This window comes from Saccoglossus kowalevskii, chromosome 2, assembly GCF_978046115.1.
Source record: "Saccoglossus kowalevskii chromosome 2, keSacKowa6.1, whole genome shotgun sequence".
NCBI classification, from domain to species: domain Eukaryota; kingdom Metazoa; phylum Hemichordata; class Enteropneusta; family Harrimaniidae; genus Saccoglossus; species Saccoglossus kowalevskii.
The window spans coordinates 18,477,964-18,499,000 of record NC_140642.1 but is presented as its reverse complement, the minus strand read 5'-3'; the positions used below and the strand labels follow the sequence as shown (position 1 = coordinate 18,499,000).

General features: G+C 34.5%; 2 protein-coding genes across 4 annotated transcripts in view; one reads left to right on the top strand and one right to left on the bottom strand.

Moving 5' to 3' along the window:
- Window positions 1-7,843, top strand: part of LOC100370448 (serine/threonine-protein kinase D3) — a 61,788-nt gene extending 53,945 nt beyond the window's left edge. For all 3 annotated transcript variants that reach the window (XM_085492583.1, XM_078013513.1, XM_085492582.1), the window contains exons 15-18: window positions 264-424; window positions 1,215-1,321; window positions 1,963-2,048; window positions 2,681-7,843. In XM_085492583.1, the coding sequence (XP_085348709.1) occupies window positions 264-424; window positions 1,215-1,321; window positions 1,963-2,048; window positions 2,681-2,866 (540 nt within the window). In that variant the 3' untranslated portion in view covers window positions 2,867-7,843. The remainder of the gene's footprint in view (window positions 1-263; window positions 425-1,214; window positions 1,322-1,962; window positions 2,049-2,680) is intronic.
- A 2,248-nt stretch (window positions 7,844-10,091) lies between these two features.
- Window positions 10,092-20,908, bottom strand: LOC100366696 (DNA replication complex GINS protein PSF1-like). Its single transcript, XM_002731390.4, has 8 exons — window positions 20,802-20,908; window positions 16,997-17,061; window positions 16,220-16,315; window positions 15,489-15,579; window positions 15,186-15,266; window positions 13,481-13,513; window positions 10,914-10,988; window positions 10,092-10,363 (listed from the first exon to the last, which is right to left on the bottom strand). The coding sequence occupies exons 1-8, from the start codon at window positions 20,874-20,876 to the stop codon at window positions 10,298-10,300; spliced, it is 582 nt and encodes a 193-aa protein (XP_002731436.1). The 5' UTR covers window positions 20,877-20,908; the 3' UTR covers window positions 10,092-10,297.
- Between the last annotated feature and the right edge of the window lie 129 nt (window positions 20,909-21,037).

Genomic DNA, 21,037 nt, shown 5'->3' with positions numbered 1-21,037 from the left:
ATCTGTATTAGAAGCTGCATCCCTAATATAAGTTGCACCCATTCTTTTTGAACAATTGAGAATAAAAAAATCACAATTTCTCATTTGTGTAGATGTTCTAATAGAAACCGCATCCCCTCTGTTGTATTGTACCATTTTAATAGAAGCCACGGATTCTAATATAGATTTTACAGTATTAGCAGTATATTACAACAATGTCAGAAATTGGTGCAGTGTGATGTCCTCCATCACTTGTGAAATTTATTCATAATTTTCACTCACAGGTTAAATTGTGTGACTTTGGTTTTGCAAGAATCATTGGTGACAAGTCGTTTCGTCGTTCAGTTGTTGGTACCCCAGCATATTTAGCACCCGAGGTATTGCGTAGTAAAGGGTACAATAGATCGTTAGACATGTGGTCTGTAGGCGTCATCATTTACGTAAGGTAAGTGTGTTATGATAGTACTGAAGCGAAATTGGAAAAAATTGGAGGTATTTGTGCCCTTGTTACTACGGAAACAAAGTTATAATCTGGTGGTGGTCATTTTTTAGCTCCGCTGTTGCTTTTGTCAATCGAAGCAGACCTTTCTCAGATTTGTTCATTTCACGATGATATCTTCAATTTTTGTCATTTTTGTTAAAAACCACAAATCCAATTGATTTGAAGTTATGCATGTAGGTACCTCAGAAAGACATCCTTTAGATTTGTTCATTTCGTGATGATATCTTCAATTTTTGTCATTTTTGATAAAAAGTGATATTTTCGACTTCGTGTTAAAAACCACAAATCCAATTGCTTTGAAGTTATGCATGTAGGTACCTCAGAAAGACATCTTTTAGATTTGTTCATTTTGTGATGATATCTTCAATTTTTGTCATTTTTTATAAAAAGTGATATTTTCGACTTCTTGTTAAAAACCACAAATCCAATTGCTTTGAATTTTTGCATGTAGGTACCTCAGAAAGACATCTTTTAGATTTGTTCATTTTCTAATGATATCTTCTGTTCTTTAATTTAAATGTGCATTGCTAACAGCAGGGTTATCTCAGCCGAGAGGCTGCTTGTAATTGGACAATTGGGTAATTGGTATTCAACAAATATACAGTAACTTCTGACAACAGTCTATTTTTGAATTTTCTCATGTCGGCCATATTGTATTCTTCATCTGTGGAATTATTATTGATATGAACATATAAATCCCAGAGCTTTTATGAAATATCTTTACTCTCTGTAGCTTGAGTGGCACATTCCCTTTTAATGAAGATGAAGAAATAACCGATCAGATCCAGAACGCTGCGTTCATGTATCCTCCCAATCCATGGAAGGAAGTATCATCACAAGGTACCAAAACTGAACATCATTCAATATGCACTCTGAGATCATTCCTATAGCTGTATTGGAGTCTTGAAACGATTATGTGAAATATTTGATGATCTGAATTTGCCATTATTCTGCTGTGCATATAATCAAATACAAACCAAAACAATCATGGCGGAAGAGATTAATCTTTTATTTATGTATAAAGCATATGCCCTTATCATAGAGTGGTACCATAAAACAAGTTTGCAGTATATATAATCAGCTTTTCACTTTTTAGAAAACTATACATGTATACAGTACTGTAAAATACTTTATTTTAGCTGGAATTAATTTTCGCTGAAAAGACCTTTTTCGTGTTTTGTATGGAATTTATTTTCAATGATTTTTGACGAGTTGAATGTAAAATATAGGAAAAGTATATTTGCTGGATTCCTTCATTCCTTCAGCGAAAATAGCTAAAATCAAGTATTTTACAGTATACAAATAATGTTTTTCTGTTTTCAATTCTTAAATCTCACAATACATCAGATATCAGCTCTATACAAGTTCTATGCATCATGTACAAATAACAAGGTTAAGCAGCCCTGTACGTATAAATGCCAGAGTAATGCAACTATGAAGAGAACTTATCTTGAAGGTTTTATACTTCCTTTTCTTTACAGCTGTAGACGTGATAAATAACCTACTACAGGTAAAATTAAGGAAAAGGTTTACTGCGGACAAGTCTTTGGCACATGTATGGCTGCAGGTATGTGAATATTGTCGTATGGTATTATAATAACGCAAGACTTGCGTCTGAAAATTCTTTAGCAATCACAGACACTATACTCAATGACGTATGTCAATATTTTCGTCAGCCGTGCACTTCAACCTAATGTCAAAGCAAAATTACCTTTGTCACCTTTCATAAGATAAACCGGCACATATTTTAATCACATTTGTTTATGTTTTCGTACACACTTGTACAGTGACTGGTTGGTAACGACTAGTTCTCACCTGTAGATAAAATAACCGTGTAGTTCGCTGCTGCCGTTATTAATGATACATGTACGGGCAACATTGCTAGTACACTGATAAGTGAACGACATGTACACATTTGAGTACCAGTTTGCAAAAATGTAAACAAATGATGCACAACACATTGAGAAATTTCTGAAAAATACATAAAAAAAGTACAAAATGTTGGACTGAGATAATGGTGCTGAACATGTGAACTTTTAAATCACGGCTGGCAGACATGTTTAAAGTTTGATCATTTCAGACATCAGCTGAGACTCAAATTCCACAATTTGTCTTCAGTGCTTTCCTGTATTGAACACCATCTTTAATGTTAAAACTTCATCAATTCATTTCACCAAAACAAATAATTTCTACTTGCAGGATTATCAATTGTGGCTCGATTTAAGAGAGCTTGAAAAGCAGGTTGGTGAGCGGTATTTGACACACGAAAGTGATGACGCTAGATGGGAGGGCTACAGACGTGATCAGGCAGACGGAAAAAAGAACAACAGTCCCATGCAAAGAGTCGGCATGCAAAGATACAAAGATAGACTTAGTACTTTGTGAGAAAATTGTAGTCTTTAAATAGCAATATTTGTTGTACTAAACTCTATAAGGGAATGCCGGCGCCGGGACATGGATGCCAGTGATGGTAATGCAGTGGACTTGCATTGGTATAGGAATAGAGAATGTCATTATGTGGTCAACTCAGGTTAGGTATTAATGATAACGAAAAAAGGGAACATCCCCCTCCCCTTCTGTACCAAAGGTTATGCAATGTTCTATCACACCAGCTTTCTTGTCTGTTCTTTTTCACCTTCTGAAAACCTGAGAAGATATAAAAAGCGACTATCACTGCCAAACCAGGGAGCCGAATTTTTTTTAGCCTGTATTTTTTATCACATCTCTTAGTGGTCTGTTTTTAATACTTAGTTTTTTTTATTATGTACATAACCTGCATGTACATCTCTCCAAGTGTGAAGTCAGACAAGGCGATTCATCAGCTGATTTGTAGTTTTAGCTTTTGCATAACATTCATATCTCCACACAATGTGATAGATAGAAAATCCATATTTCCTCTGTTATGACACAAGTCTTGGCAGTGCAAAATACCATATCATTCATATGTAACGTCATTGTACGTGGTGTTTAATATGTAAAGTGCTCAAGTTCCAACAACTATAGTCACAGAAACATAGCCCATACTCGGGCTAGTAATTTAGTTTCAGAATTTTAGGTTTGATTTTAAAATTTCTGTTTGAGCTGCAGTAAAAATAATAAACAAATTAAAATGACACAACACATACATAAAACTTTATTCTGTCATAGAACACATTCATATGCATAAGTTGATAAATATTTATAATTATGGGATGCTTACAACACTCAGACGGTGATAAATATTCAAGTTAGAAAGTGATTGAATTTATTTTTGGCGATGTTCTCATTCAAGACCTTCGACTTGAACAATACCGGTACTGTAAAATCTGTACTAGAAGCCGCAACTTCCATTGAAATGGTACAATGTAACAGAAGGGGGTGCACCTTCTATCATGAGAAATGATGATTTTTCGGTTCCAAATTGTTCAAAAGGAATGGGTGCGGCTTCTAATACAGATTTTATGGTAGCACATGCTCAGAAATTTTGTTGTTCAAATCTCAACCTGAATTTTTTTTAATTCAGTCTTCAGTTCGTCTGTCAAAATACACTGACAAACATTGTCGTCATTATGAACTGGTATGTACTTTCAAATCAAATCAAAATGGCAATTATTACAGCATCATATTCAGAATCACGCAGTTTGTCTTTTGACCCTGTCTATTTATAAAATAGTTAATACCCCATGATTGTACTCTATAAAGTAGTTTATAAACAAAGCTTTAAAGAAGAGGGTGCAGTCAATGTCTGAGCTTGTGCCTTGATAGTCAACATAGTATGACCAAGCATCCCTATTCTTCCCCTTCAAATTAACAACTGCAGTTCAACAGTGCTTACTAACTGTATCAATTGGGCCATGCATTCTACATATGAATTTGTATTTTTTCCCCTAAACAACTGCATAATAATTACCTGATTTGCATAAATATTGCATTCCTTTGCATAGTAATTATCTGATTTGCATAATGATGACAGACCAGAATTGGGTGCTGCTCACAATTGCTTGTATGTGATTCTAAGCCCTTAGAATTTTAAATATCTTACAAATTTAAATATTCTGCATGGCAATTATATCATAATCAAAGTTGACATCTGTTGCAAATCCATCTGGGAGTGAGATATTTTTTTTTTTATATCTAACCCAGATCAGAAATTGTGAACATTAATTCTTTTTTTGCACATATCACATGAACATTTGGCTTAAATATAACAGTATAGTTTCTAAGACATCTGTTAAAGTACTATACCTAAAGCATTTTACAATAAGTCTCATGTTTTGGTGTCATGCTTGACTTGCATTGCATGTTCAATGCTACTCTTAATTTATTATACGTACTGCCTATAAGATTTTGGACATATTAGGGGTTCCCAATATTTGCATATAAATGCGCAGATCCCAAAATATGCAGTCCCTAATGTCACAGTGAATGATAAAGTGTGTGTAAGCAAGAGAAAAGAAGTATAGACTACATCTTTTTAGCAAAGATTTATGAGACGCTGTATGCAAGACGCTGAAGATCTCGCGTAAATTGAATTCTTGTGAATTGCAAGATACTCACAGAATTTAAAGACTGATGTACATTTCTAGAAATAGTAACGAGCGATTGTTTGAACGAACTTGTATATTCGCAAACATTTTTTTGTTTTATCATATTTGCGGTATACCGAGTGTTTACAAGCACCTGCTACATTCTGTGAAACCATAAAATAGGTTTGATGCATGTCATCATCACATATCACCAAAGTTGCATGCCTGTATCTATCTTATAGTCACATAGGAGCTCGTGAGAAACGCACCTATATTCGTAAGTTGAAATACGATAGTGGTAAGGGAAATAAGAGGTGATTCAGCAACCAAAGTTTGTAACACTTGAATCTTGTCGAAAATTATGTAATTCTCGACTTGTCAGAGCCTGGTAACCATCCCGTCATGCCTTGGGTTGCCTGCTCTCCACAATTGTCTTTCACATTTTGAAAATCCTGGAATGAGATTCTTTTCAATAAAGACAAATTCAGAAAATTGAAAAAACATGGTACACATAAAATCCAAAAGGCAAAAATAAGAATTGCCTATTTTTGGGATATTGCGATGTATAGTAAATAATTGTGTTCTCAATTCACATGGCTCTGTTTGCATTTGTAGTGGATAGCATAACAAGTGAGTGTTCCATGTTTTATATGGCTAATTGGGTAACGTAAAACAAAGCTTCAAGCACATTTTCATACATCGTTAAATAAATATCTTCAGTAACTGAAAGAAAATCAAAAATAGATGAAGCTCTTTTGTCAGGTAATAATTAAGAACATTTTTTTTTATTTATTTAATTTTCCACTGATCTTCAAATGGTCTAAAAAGAGTATGGCGCATTCATGATTTTAACATACCCACGTATCTCTGGCAGTCATTTAATAAAAAAAACTGTTGCTAAAACGAATTGACAAGCAACTTGTTCCCTTTAAAATAATAAGTTTTGTTTCTATGACAACTAGTGAAGCAGTATGTTTACCCCGCTCCCCCCGACATGCATGACTCCACTTGATAAAACTTTTTTTAATTAAATTTATTTATATTGTCGAGTCTCTCTCTGTAGGGTTTAACTTTAATATTGAGGTGTTATTGTTTTTTTTAAATAAAAAATGTGAATGGGTGCTATTTGCTTTTTAACAAAAAAGTGAATTGTTAATTGAAAACAAGGGCATGAGGAAGCCGTAGACATCAACACTGAGGACCAACCAAAATGTGGCATGTATATTTTGAATAATTACGATTGAGAGAGACTGCGAATGAGAGAGAAAGATGTTCCACATTGTGGAAATACACAACAGTATTAATACTCAGTGTATTCAGCTTGCACCTAAATTTGTACACTTTAACAAAAGTGTTAAACGTAGATCGCAAGATTGACGACGCTGACACCAGTGGTCTTGTATGTCCACTGGCTCAAGTTAATAGTTCATGATTTGCTCAGTATTTTTTAAGTCGATTTTGTTTGGTTCAGCAAGCATTAACCTGTCCTTTCTCTACAAGGATTTAAAAAAAATGTCATTGTTGTAGTATGTTGTGTTAAAATATTGTTCGGTTGGTAGTATTCTCTGTCCTGTTAACAAAATCATGTTAGAAATTTACCATCTTTTTTTACCAAGTGTTTTCTTTTTTTTCTTTTATATACAAACAGTAGTTATAAAAAGCAAAGTAGGAAAAAAAAATAATGGTCAAAATTGTTATTTGATTTTTGCTACCTTAGGTAAAAATAAAAAAAGGTTTTGTTTCTCATCTCAAGGAAAATTGATGTGGTTTTAATTATCTTTTTTAATTAAGATTCCCAACACTGAACAACTGGATATATGTTAAAATTCATTCATAACATTAATTGACTTGGATTGACAAAACATCTTCTGAAACGGAAAACAAACATGCCGTGCGTGACTCACTTTACTGGTATATAAAATTGTAAGTAAAATGTGCGAGATGTGGGTTTCAAATTGGTGCATACAATGAGAAGCAAAACATTTTGTTTTTGTCTTGTGGTACAGTGAATTTCATGAAGGCATGAATAGTTTTTATCAAAATTGATTTATAAAACATTTACGTTCCTCGTGGTATAGAATCCAGTTTAGACTGTCAACAGTCCTTTGGCCTAATGTAATTGCGATCCTAGACATTCAAACGCCAAAGGTGTTTGATGGGAGATGCGAATCATTTCCCTAATAACACTCCATACTTCCTGTCCCCGTGTTCGCAATTTACACACGCCTATACACAATATTTATTAATAATGACAGATTAATATTAAGTACCGGTATGACCAACTATGGACAGTCTAAAGCCAATTCATTAACATCCATCACCCATGAGTCTATGTCGGTTTACTTCAATCATTGGCCGATTTACTGCTATAAATTCGTTACAATTGGTCAAGTCGTTTTCAACAGTCGTTTGTAATTTATAACATTTAAAAAGCATTCATGCCTTTGTGAGATTCACTGTAGTTTAGTAATTTGTACCCAATGCGTGTTAATCATGCATTTAGAGATTTCACACTTTTTCTGTCCCCTTGATAACAGGATTATGGTTACTGGGGTTCACAGGGTGACCTGACCATTTTAGGAAGACAAATATCACAATTCAAACACAATTCATGTAAAAAAAATAAACAAAAAAAATTGTTTACATGCTTGTCTTTATCCTTAATTTATAGTGCAAAAATGTGTTGTCTTTAATATTTATTTCTCATGTTTTAGTTTCTTTTGATTCTTACAATGAGTTCAGATTTTCATACGTTGTCTTATTTTTGTCCCATGTGTTAAAGCATGGGGTCAATTCATTGTACAGTTTAACTGTTATTCATTTCATTAAAAGATATTTAAAAACAGAAGAAAAGAAAGTGTTGTTTATGTGGCGTTCAACTTGACATGATTTTTAACGTTGTCTGGTTTCCGACTCTCATTGCACATAGTGAGCAGCAGAATATTCAGATTACATGAATGTGTATAATACTGCGTGATAAAAAAAATAAATACGGGTGCCATGAGCTGCATTATTCAATATAACAAAGGAATGCATATCAGATACAAGTTTAGGATATTCATACTGTGCATATACGAACATCACATAGACAGCCAGAGAATAATTGTTTTGGTCGTACAAAATGGCTGTTCATAGCGTGGACCGTAATGCCTACCATATTTGTAACATATCTCACAAATTAGTTTTATCACCAGAAGAATTCCTGTAAGTCTATAGATGGCTGACTTGTCCCAGTCTAAAAAAAATGTCGCTCCAGAAAAACCTAATATTTTTCCAACCATGTCTACTTTATTAAAAGGGAAAAAAGCTTCCCTTCTAGAGCACTGTCTGTGAGAGCAGAACTCTTACACCTCAAACCAACAGGTTATGTTTTCAGACAGAGCCACAGAAACAATTGATGCTTCTGCTACAGAATTATACCAGCTTACATTCGTTGTATCCCTCAATTCCACAGTCAGTTTCTTGTACTTTACGTCTGATATAGGAAGCACCCTCCATGATGGGCAACATCAAAACAGTTTAAAAGTTAGCTTCTCAAATGATATGTTCAAAAGTTTAATGTGTTGTAGTGCAATCTCGCATCTTAAGATTTGTTGTCCTCGCTTAGTCTTTATGGTATGGAATGAAGATATAAAAAATTATTACACTGAATTGCAGTGATATATTGGATACATTTTATAAATACTTTGTTCCAGTTATTAATTATCATAAACTAGTTCTATTGCAAATATCCTCATTAAAATAGTTCAGGCATTTCTATAATTAACTGCAAAACATGTTACAAATATGTTTAAAAACTACATCCACTCTACTTCCCCAGGTTGGCTCTTTCCAATCAGACTGCACGCTGTTTCCCGGGCAGAAAAGAGATTAGAAACACTAAATGATAGTTTACAGATATAAACCCCCTGTTTTGGCCAGTTGCACAAGAATGCCAACTAAATATGCCAGCTGGCATCTCAAAAAACATTTTCAGATTTCAACAAGTAATTGCAATTTGGGGAAATGTTATCCATGCCTAAAATAAAGTAATATTGCCAAAAGCCAAGATGGCTGCAAGTCTATCCTTCATATCTAATCACAAATTGATGGCCATGTATTTCAACATGTGTAATATATGCAGTCCAATTGGATATACAAATCACTGGTCATGTGACCAGGTAAATCGTCTCTGAATGAATTTGTAGTGTATGGTCACTAATTGAATAATGGACTAGTCGAGTATCAAGTCTCCAGTATCGTAAGCATGTGCCAGCTTATTTGTTGCTGTTACCTGATTAAAGGGGAACCGCTCAATCCCATGGATTGCCTCTGTCCACTAAGTAAATGAATGTTTATTATGCTCGCTTTAAATACTCAAACTATGATTGACAGGCATTTTGCATACATTAGCTGCCATTTTAAATTCATGATTTTTACATGTCGCGGCACGTTTCGACCGAAAACATTTATACATCAAAAGCCCAACCAGATGAGTGTAATCGCTAGAGTACATATTCATGCCCCCGTATTTGGAATCACAGCTTGATCTCGAAACATTGTAAATGGCACAATTCCCGGAGCTCCCGCCACGATGTTAGCGGCTTGATTCGGATTAGCACACAAATTGCAGTGGCCATCTTGCCCCTACTTATAGTATCGGTTCCCCTTTAAGTCACTTTATGATTTAACGAGAATGAAGCACAAGTCAAACATGAACGTGTACACACGACAACTATACAACTAGAGTGTCAGTTAACATTTACTCACACCCAGTCGTCTCAGGAGAAAATCATAAATTCATTTGCAACCAGACTCATTCATGCTAACCTAAATAATCTATGTACATTTTTTTAATATTAACTTTCATTTTTTGACTTTGGACATTTAATACAACCTTTGGAAGATATTCCTACAAATAAATACAGGCATATACTATTATGTATATGACAAAAATACGATAAATAAAACAAAAATAATACATTTCACCAAACCACTGCATGTGCATATGTTCCATATAAAGTATTCGCTCCAGAGGGTTCTGAAATACAACTTCAGACACTGACAGACAGAGACCGAATTATAAAGATGTGCTCTGTAATAAATCACAGAAAGCGAACCGGAGATATATACAATCACATTTATTCTTTTTCACTTTAATAAGGATTATTGTTGGTATACACTGTGGATCACATTGCACAGCTATACTCGTCAACAGTCTTCTTATTTGAAATAAAAAATTTTGAATTCATCACAGATGTACATACTACCGGTGTGTGGTGAATATATATGACAGCCTCTGCTCGACATTCTGGTTACAAGTGAACACCATCTATAGAATGTGTTCCAGTATTCCTTGCCGGATTAAATGCTCACATTGTGATCTTCTCAAAAAATGCTGCAAAATAAAAATATAATCATAATATCATCAAGCATGCTACCGCCCTCTAGTGTTGCGTTTTCAACTATGAAAGATTTGTCCAAAGTATACAGACACAGCTGCTACAATAAACCACATCTACGGTATATCTTTCAAAAGGTACTCCCACAATGCAACATTCACTTTTAAATAGCGGTTAAATTATGAGGTAATTGAATATTAATTGAAGAGATGTACTTACTATACAGATTTTTTTTATCAAAATATAATCAAATCTTGTTTTTACTATTTTGTGAATTGGCAATTACTGTAAAAAGTGTCCTTTTAGTTGATTTGTTATTTTGCTAATTCAAGATGTCACTAATTTAAAATAAAGTATATTCTCATGAGATTGTTGTCACTATAGCCAATTAGAATTTTGTTAATTCATACATTAAGTCAAATTCACTACAATTGCACGTAGCTATTTCAACGCAACAATCTTTGCACCAAACAGGATTAGCGCAATACAAAATATCTGTACCATTATTCCAGTCAGACATACATGGAATAGGAAATACAGACTTACCTGACTGTTTTTTTTCAATAAAATCACGGTGCCATCCTCTGTTTCAAACTCCCCATGGTCCACTAAGCATCTTACCTGAACAAAGATGCAATAATGAGAATCAGTTCTATGTACTAATGAGAATCAGTTCTATGTACTAAAGAGAATCAGTTCTATGTACTAAAGAGAATCAGTTCTATGTACTAATGAGAATCAGTTCTATGTACTAAAGAGAATCAGTTCTATGTACTAATGAGAATCAGTTCTATGTACTAATGAGAATCAGTTCTATGTACTAAAGAGAATCAGTTCTATGTACTAAAGAGAATCAGTTCTATGTACTAAAGAGAATCAGTTCTATGTACTAATGAGAATCAGTTCTATGTACTAATGAGAATCAGTTCTATGTACTAAAGAGAATCAGTTCTATGTACTAATGAGAATCAGTTCTATGTACTAAAGAGAATCAGTTCTATGTACTAATGAGAATCAGTTCTATGTACTAATGAGAATCAGTTCTATGTACTAAAGAGAATCAGTTCTATGTACTAAAGAGAATCAGTTCTATGTACTAATGAAAATCAGTTCTATGTACTAAAGAGAATCAGTTCTATGTACTAATGAGAATCAGTTCTATGTACTAATGAGAATCAGTTCTATGTACTAAAGAGAATCAGTTCTATGTACTAATGAGAATCAGTTCTATGTACTAAAGAGAATCAGTTCTATGTACTAATGAGAATCAGTTCTATGTACTAATGAGAATCAGTTCTATGTACTAAAGAGAATCAGTTCTATGTACTAATGAAAATCAGTTCTATGTACTAAAGAGAATCAGTTCTATGTACTAAAGAGAATCAGTCCTATGTACTAAAGAGAATCAGTCCTATGTACTAATGAGAATCAGTTCTATGTACTAATGAGAATCAGTTCTATGTACTAATGAGAATCAGTTCTATGTACTAATGAAAATCAGTTCTATGTACTAAAGAGAATCAGTTCTATGTACTAATGAGAATCAGTTCTATGTACTAAAGAGAATCAGTTCTATGTACTAAAGAGAATCAGTCCTATGTACTAATGAGAATCAGTTCTATGTACTAAAGAGAATCAGTCCTATGTACTAATGAGAATCAGTTCTATGTACTAAAGAGAATCAGTCCTATGTACTAATGAGAATCAATTCTATGTACTAATGAGAATCAGTTCTATGTACTAATGAGAATCAGTTCTCTGTACTAAAGAGAATCAGTTCTATGTACTAATGAGAATCAGTTCTATGTACTAAAGAGAATCAGTTCTATGTACTAAAGAGAATCAGTTCTATGTACTAAAGAGAATCAGTCCTATGTACTAATGAGAATCAGTTCTATGTACTAAAGAGAATCAGTTCTATGTACTAATGAGAATCAGTTCTATGAACTAAAGAGAATCAGTCCTATGTACTAATGAGAATCAGTTCTATGTACTAATGAGAATCAGTTCTATGTACTAAAGAGAATCAGTTCTATGTACTAATGAAAATCAGTTCTATGTACTAAAGAGAATCAGTTCTATGTACTAATGAGAATCAGTTCTATGTACTAATGAGAATCAGTTCTATGTACTAAAGAGAATCAGTTCTATGTACTAATGAGAATCAGTTCTATGTACTAATGAGAATCAGTTCTATGTACTAAAGAGAATCAGTTCTATGTACGAATGAGAATCAGTTCTATGTACTAATGAGAATCAGTTCTATGTACTAATGAGAATCAGTTCTATGTACTAATGAGAATCAGTTCTATGTACTAATGAGAATCAGTTCTATGTACTAAAGAGAATCAGTTCTATGTACTAAAGAGAATCAGTTCTATGTACTAAAGAGAATTAGTTCTATGTACTAATGAGAATCAGTTCTATGTACTAATGAGAATCAGTTCTATGTACTAAAGAGAATCAGTTCTATGTACTAAAGAGAATCAGTTCTATGTACTAATGAGAATCAGTTCTATGTACTAATGAGAATCAGTTCTATGTACTAAAGAGAATCAGTTCTATGTACTAATGAGAATAAGTTCTATGTACTAATGAGAATCAGTTCTATGTACTAATGAGAATCCTTTCTGTGTACTAATGAGAATCCTTTCTGTTCACTAGAGAGCAGTGAATACACGAATTAGCAATTCAAAAACACATTAAATGTAGCAGTATTTATAAAATATTACGAATACAATATTATATATCACAATATAAATATGAACATTTTGACAAATTAGAGAATTTGATATTCATTTCAAAAACCAGATTTGAACTTAGTAATTCCATTTTAAACTGCTCATGTGGTAACTAGTCCATACAGGCCTCACTGGACTACAAAATAACTATTCCATGTATCAAATAAAACTATGAGTAAAAGTAAAGACATGATATATTAAAGCGGGAGGGTTGCCACCTGCGCACCTGCGGGAATTGAGTTCCTACTGGCGATAACACACGCTAAAAACGCAAAGGTAGACGCTTGTTTGTAAACAATGACATGCTATGGCCATCTGACACATGCGCAGGTGACGACTCCTCCACTTTAATTGCAGAAAATGTGTTCTTACTTCTATGTATAGTGACTTGGGTGGCTGCATATCCTGTAGGATGATAAAGTATTCTATTATTATATTTATTAAAAATGCACTGGTATGCCATCTTCGCCAGCCAAGGAACGTTTGTTTCAGGTCACCCCTGCAAACTAACCCTTGGCAGATTGAACCATTATGGTGTGTATTTAATAGGCACCCTTAACGACAAGGAGGGGAGATGCCACAAAAATAAACAGCCAATCAGCTATCTTGTATCTAAATACAGTAGAGCGAGTTTTTTTTTAAATGGCTAGTTTAAAAATAGTTTTTTAAGACAAAAAGCCTCATCGATCACCAAAACAAATGGCAAATCACGAAAATCAATGATTAGTTGAGTAAAGTTTCTGAGATTTTCTTTCAGAGTTAACAGTTTCATTACTTTGTTAAAACATGGTCGACATAAATATTTGTCACTTTGCTGGCGAAGTATGCCACAAACAGCCTGCAACGCTGGCATAAAAAATTGTGGAAAACTGGGTGAAAAAATGTAGTGTTGGTTTTTTTGGTTTGGCAAATAACCTAAACACACTCTACACGCACAGTTACTAGAAGAATTTTGAAGTAACCGTGCTACACGTCGACATTTTGTTCTTTAGCTTACGACGCAATGTTACACAGCGTCTGAATGGGCACTTTTCCAACAGACGCATCCAATCAAACTTGGCCATTTGTTTAACATAAAATACACGTTTACCCAGGCTGATGAGTCGGCATCAACAATCCGTGTGATTCAGACAATGCTGGTATGACACTAGATAATACAGAGGTCTTTTGTTAGATGTTACGTCCCTTGGGATTCAAATCAGATTTCAAACATTCAACACTCAAGTCAACATTCAAATATTTCAAGACAAGTTACCTCACACAAGTACAAAATGGAAGAAAACATTAAGTGAAAGTAATTTGAAAAAAAAAAAAAAAAAAGAAGAAAAAAGTTGTCAATTGGCACTAGGACGTACACTAAATGTTATGAACGAATTTGATACAAAACAGCTTGGATTTGGCAGTACATATTTTTGCTAACTCAATGCAAATAAACATACTTGATTAAAATTTAAAGTATCAATTTAATTATTGAATGAAAGGGTTTTTGCCATTTTGTAGCATTCATAGTCAGATTCAATTTTGTCATACATTGATGAGTGCAGGACATGGTAGACATTTAACAAAGTAAATCTAGTTTCACATCCATATGATTTGTTGTGGCCAGTGTATAAAATGGTGTCAACCAAGACGTGTATAAATTATTTATTTATAACTCAATGCTGATCCTGGCTGCCCATTTGCCTTATGTTACCAGCAATTAGAGTGGATGCAATCTTGTCAGCTGCTCGCACCATGCAAGTGAAATATCATAGTTTTCAGCATCTGTATTGACAATATTTTTCTGATTTTCACAGTGATTATGTTTGCCAAAACTGTCTGTACGTAGATTTTCAAAATTTGCATTTTGATATTGAAATTCACCCCAAATTTGCCATTGGAGTCAAAGGTTAGTGTTATTCGCATAAAGTGAGGTGTATATTGTGATTAATTTCATTCCACATGACCAGCTCTCCTCCAATCAGCTTGGATAAGTGAGATGACAATAAAATTCATTGTTGCTCCTAAATTTTTAAAGCATTTTAAAATTTAGAGGCATTACGCTGAAACATGCTTGGAAATATAAACAAATACATACCTGTGTTAAATCTAACCCACTATCTCCAAGTCGTCGCATATAATTAGCCAAACACTTGTTGTATTTTGTAAACCACTGGACCTGCAATAGACATTACAATTGCGAAATATCCATATGAGAAACACACAATGAAACAGGACAATTTTAATTAATCTTGATGTCCACACTAGTGTTCCAAGGCGTTTGTGATGGGAAATGCAACAATGGTTAAAAGCCAGTGAATAAACAGCAGAAATATGACTGGTAATTGGAACCAAAGGCCCCCTTTTCTAGATTTCCTACTAATGAATTTATATTAGTTACCTCTTGTTCTGACATATTGGTTTTGATATCTGCAGGAAGTACACTTCCAAACTCCCACCTCATATTACGAATTTTTTGAAGTCTGTTATATCTGTATGGTAGAAAAATAAGTAATTTCTTTTCGATTTTATTATATCTTAATTTACTACATGTATAAATGCAATAATTACTGGTAGTTACTGAATTTACCAGTGATGGTAATGTTTTCACAGTACCCTTGACACTTATGAAGAAACGCGAATATTCCAAACTGATACAAGCACACAAGTTCACTCACAAAAAAATGTATATGGTAATAAGCAAATAACACCGAATAAACGGCAAGGTAAAGACTATGTCTAATTATAGTAAATACGTACTGCGTGCGTGACTCGAACCGGCGCTCGCGTACGGCACCTAATCGCCTAGCTAATCGCCGCATTCTGGCCATGCTGTGTGGCGCGTATCGCGTGGACGGGTTTCACGTTCTCTGCACGTAATAAGCTCGGTTATTAAGCATCCTTTTTTGGGGATGCCCGGTGGCCGAGGGGAAGACGTGTAGTGGCGTGAAGCTAGGCGATTAGGTGCCGTACGCGAGCGCCGGTTCGAGTCACGCACGCAGTACGTATTTACTATAATTAGACATAGTCTTTACCTTGCCGTTTATTCGGTGTTATTTGCTTACTTTACTTCCTATGTCGACAGCAACTATGAGTTTTTATATGGTAATAACATCCACGCAAAACACTTACAGATATGCAAGAAGACATCTTTTATCTCTTTCTAAACTGGCATGGCGAAGCTGAACTCCTGAAAACAATCCCTGCTCTCCTGCAACTGTAGCACTCCTATTATAACAAGATACAGAATTGTCTAATAATGTGGAATACTTTATTTTCGCTGGAATTAATTTTCGCCGAAAAAGCTTTTTGGGCGTTTTGCTTGGAATTTATTTTCACTGATTTTTTCATGAGTTTAATGTGAAATATAGGAAAAAAAGTATATTCACTGGATTTTATTTTCACGGAATCATCCCTTCAGCAAAAATAAATTCCAAGCGAAAATAAAGTATTCTACAGTACTCTTTCAGTGATGATCATTTTAAGTACCACATGTACTACATGGAAGTTGCTGTGGACTTTACCACATTACTAGTGCGAACTTGAAGAAATAACAAACTTTGAACCACAATGAATTTGGAGATCTGTCCATCAATCAGAAATGTTTTCGTTTAAATTTTCAGTCTAAAATTACTGGTATCTGATATTTTACTGTCATAAATATTTTGATTATAAACTTAAATAGTACACAACTGTACCAAAATAAATATGTATGGTTAAGCATGATTGTATGACAATAGAGATATTACTGGTATGTCTGCTACTACCGTACTAGTGTTGGGCAAGTTAGTTTATCTACATTGTGGCAGCCCTACTCTCTAGTAATGGGAAACTGTTGCCCCGGCTGTTACCCAGGAAAAAAAATTCTCTGGATAACATCAGAAAGACATTTCTAATGAAAGAACATACACGTCTGCTTGGTTCTGTTCATACAAGGATCTCATTTCTTCCAATACTTGTCTTATTCCTTCATCCTATAAGTATAATAATGAAAAACTGGTTTAGTCAAGTTGTCTACTTGCCAAGGCTGATCTGTCTCTTCAGTCGCATGCAAAGTGTATGAAATCCAGTAAAACGGTTGTGTGCCGCAAAGTGAGTATGGTGTATACATTCATACCTATTGGTTATGGTGCTGTCATTGGAACCAATACCTTTCTCAACCCACAGCTGACCCCTGGGGGTTGAACAAATTATTAGCCATCTGGTCATGAAGTCACTATTTTGAGCTGAAATTTCGAACTACTATTTTTAAGGGCAGAGCTCCAGAAGGAGTACCTACACTTTATGCAATTTTTTTTTATAAATTATGCTAATTTATTCATGACGTAGCAGTTTCTGTGCTCATGAATATTCATTAATTTGTGGATCAATACATTTTAAAAGGGGCGATATATTATTTTTGGGGGAAGAGTTAGAAAGGGGGATTAGCAATCCTAAGGGGGTCAATACAAAAGAAGGGACCCATTTGGAGAGCAGCCATGCTCCTCGTGTCTGTTGTTGCACGTTACCTACAGCTGTCAACTGTGTTCGTTCTTCGACTGTGTTCGTTCTTCGAACGACTTCGACTGGCTTCCATGTGGGGTAGTACTAGTATTCTTGTGTTCTGTTTTCCTGACTTGAGTTTTTGAATCCGCTGTTTATGTTTTTACCGTCTTTCATGTCTTTTGTAGGAGTGTCGAATCCGTAATTCGAACTTGCGATCTTTGAGTTCCCGTCTTGTCCACTGTACCACGAGTGTCTTCACACAGGAGTTAGGATTTAAGTCCTATTCATAGGAGCACTGTCTTCACTAGCATTCAAAAACCTAACTAAACATACTGGATTCGAACCAGCGATCGCTCACATTGCTGACATAGTACAAATCAACTGAGCTATCTGGGTAGTCATGCAAATTAAATAATTTGTTGTCATATTTAGCTTTATTGCCAAATGGTGTTTGCGAGAAAAAGATGGGCAGGCAAGGGAATTGAACCCAGGTCCTCCTGATCACTATGTAGAGAACTGACCCACAAGACCACAATGGATTGACTGGATGTGTTTGCATTTGATAAGACTATATAGTGTGTATATATATATAGAAATACAACATATTTCTATTATTGAGTTACAATTGTTCAAAAAATTGCCAATTTTGTGTTTTTACTTGTGTAAACTATATGCATGCCATAACCCGTTAGTGTACATCTTGCCAATTGGGTGTTTGCCATTTGCGTTGCCCATACCTGACCCGACCCTAACCCTAATGCCAAGACACGTTCCTGTTAATAATTCCGTTGCCCATACCTGACCCGACCCTAACCCTAATGCCAAGACACGTTCCTGTTTATAATTGCTCAATAATGATACTCTGTTGTGCACTGTCTGCGGGTAAGTTGCATTGATGTCAACTGATTAAACAAGTCGCGTTTAAGTAATTTCCACTATTAACAAGTGGTTAAATTGTGACAATAAATGTGTGGACAAATATTTGAGATTAATTTTGGTGTAGACAACTCTCGTTTGATTAATTCCCACAATTACATGTTGTTAAATTGAGAGAATAAATGTGCGGACAAATATTTTAGACTTATTTTGGTGTAGACAGCTCTCGTTTAATTATTTTACACCATTCCAAGTTGTTAAATTGAGAGAATAAATGTATGGACAAATATTTTAGACTTATTTTGGTGTAGACAGCTCTCGTTTAATTATTTTACACCATTACAAGTTGTTAAATTGAGAGAATAAGTGTGCGGACAAATATTTTAGACTTATTTTGGTGTAGACAGCTCTCGTTTGATTAATTCCCACAATTACAAGTTGTTAAATTGAGAGAATAAATGTGCGGACAAATATTTTAGACTTATTTTGGTGTAGACAGCTCTCGTTTAATTATTTTACACCATTACAAGTTGTTAAATTGAGAGAATAAATGTGCGGACAAATATTTTAGACTTATTTTGGTGTAGACAGCTCTCGTTTAATTATTTTACACCATTACAAGTTGTTAAATTGAGAGAATAAATGTGCGGGCAAATATTTTAGACTTATTTTGGTGTAGACAGCTCTCGTTTAATTATTTTACACCATTACAAGTTGTTAAATTGAGAGAATAAATGTGCGGACAAATATTTTAGACTTATTTTGGTGTAGACAGCTCTCGTTTAATTATTTTACACCATTACAAGTTGTTAAATTGAGAGAATAAATGTTCGGACAAATATTTTAGACTTATTTTGGTGTAGACAACTCTCGTTTAATTATTTTACACCATTACAAATTGTTATATTGGGAGAATAAATGTATGGACAAGTATTTGAAACTTATTTTGGTGTAGACAACTCTCATTTGATTAATTCCAACAATTACAAGTTCTTAAATTGACAGAATGAATGTATGGACAAATATTGACCATTATATTTGTGAGTAAATACCTGTTGTTTAATTAATTTCCACCTCTACAAGGTTGAGAGAATAAATGTGTCGACAAATATTTGATACTTATTTAGGTGTAAGAACTCGTGTTTGACCAACTTCCACCATTGCAAGTTGTTAAAATAATGAAATAAATATACTGGTATCATTGGATATTTGATTTAATTGTGAAACTTTCTAACAAAATGTTAACTGCTGGCTTCGAACCCTCAATCAACAATTCCGCAGACACAGTATAAATTGAACAACACCACAGAAGATATTCGTCTGTTGCCTGAATTGTTTTCGTAATATAGGGAACGCCAGCGACACTTCAACAAAACTTACCTTGACTTGGGTCTTGTTTATCTCTTGTCACAATCTGGAAACTGTTGAATAAATTGCGCGTCGACGTAAGTTATTTTATTATTTGTTCATTCAGTTTGATATGGTGGAGTTTTGTGAGGTTTATTAATTTTTCGCGACGTTCTTTGTTTACTTGTTTACGGTTTGAGAGATTTCAGTTTATTTGATTTACGTTTTTACGGTAGCTCTGAGCGGGACTCGAACCCACTGTCTTTTCAAGCTAATTTTGTTTTATTTTGATGGCACGCTTGTGTACCACGCCACGACGTTGGTCGTTAAGTGGTGTTCATTTTTCTAACTACTCCAGTGTTCCGATGAGTTGAACGGAAAAGCCAAAATGATTGCTGGTTTCTGGTGAGTGTGTATCTAGTGTGATTCGAACCCATGTCGTTTGTATTGGGCGTTTTTTTATATCCCATGTTGGTTACGCCGTAATATGCAACCACTTCCCGTTTTATTGTGATTTTGAGTGTTTAATGATGTCTTCCTCACCCGTCACGCCATGACCCAGTTTCAACCACACGGCCATTTTGCAACACAGTTCGTGACCCTCGGCGTCACCCGACTGACTATATGAGCGTTCTGTTCAACTGTTAAGCTAGGATTTATTACCGTTATTATCATTATATTGTCACGTGATTTGTTTTACCTTATGTGTAATGTCTTAAGTATCTTTATTGTAATTTGTATATACCAATTCGTATATACCGAGGAAACGACCCCGATTGAAGGTCATGTATTTTATGACGTCACCAATTCGTGTGTAGGTACTGCTTCTAGATCTGTGCCTTTTTAAGTAATACAGTAAAGCATTCAGCCATTTTTTGTTTTAGTCATCCATGAAAAATCAGCGTTTGACAAATTGGTTGGGCCTGATCCCCCTCCTCTCAATTTTTATGCTATTTTGATTTCGTCCACTTATTTTGTTATCTGGGATGTTTACAAACACACTTACATTGAAAGGGGGCAGCACCCCTTCGGTTGAACGATGAAGTTCTCTTATGAGTTCCAATGCCTTCTCTCCAAACATCTCAGCAGTGTTGGCGGGGTTTTCGAATTTACCTCCTTATTCTTAAAAGTAGTTAATTTCTCAATATGTGTGTTCGTCAAAAATTTGAAAGTGACAAAAATAAACATATCCCACCTTTACCGAACCTAAATAAAAAAATCTCATCTCATGCAATGTCTGCC

Coding starts and splice junctions, on each gene's coding strand:
- LOC100366696 (XM_002731390.4), bottom strand. CDS start 20,876: ATGTTTGGAGAGAAGGCATTGGAACTCATAAGAGAACTTCATCGTTCA. Junction 17,062..20,801: donor GGGTGCTGCCCCCTTTCAAT/GTAAGTGTGTTT, acceptor TTATACTTATAG/GATGAAGGAATAAGACAAGT. Junction 15,580..16,219: donor AGATGTCTTCTTGCATATCT/GTAAGTGTTTTG, acceptor TCTACCATACAG/ATATAACAGACTTCAAAAAA.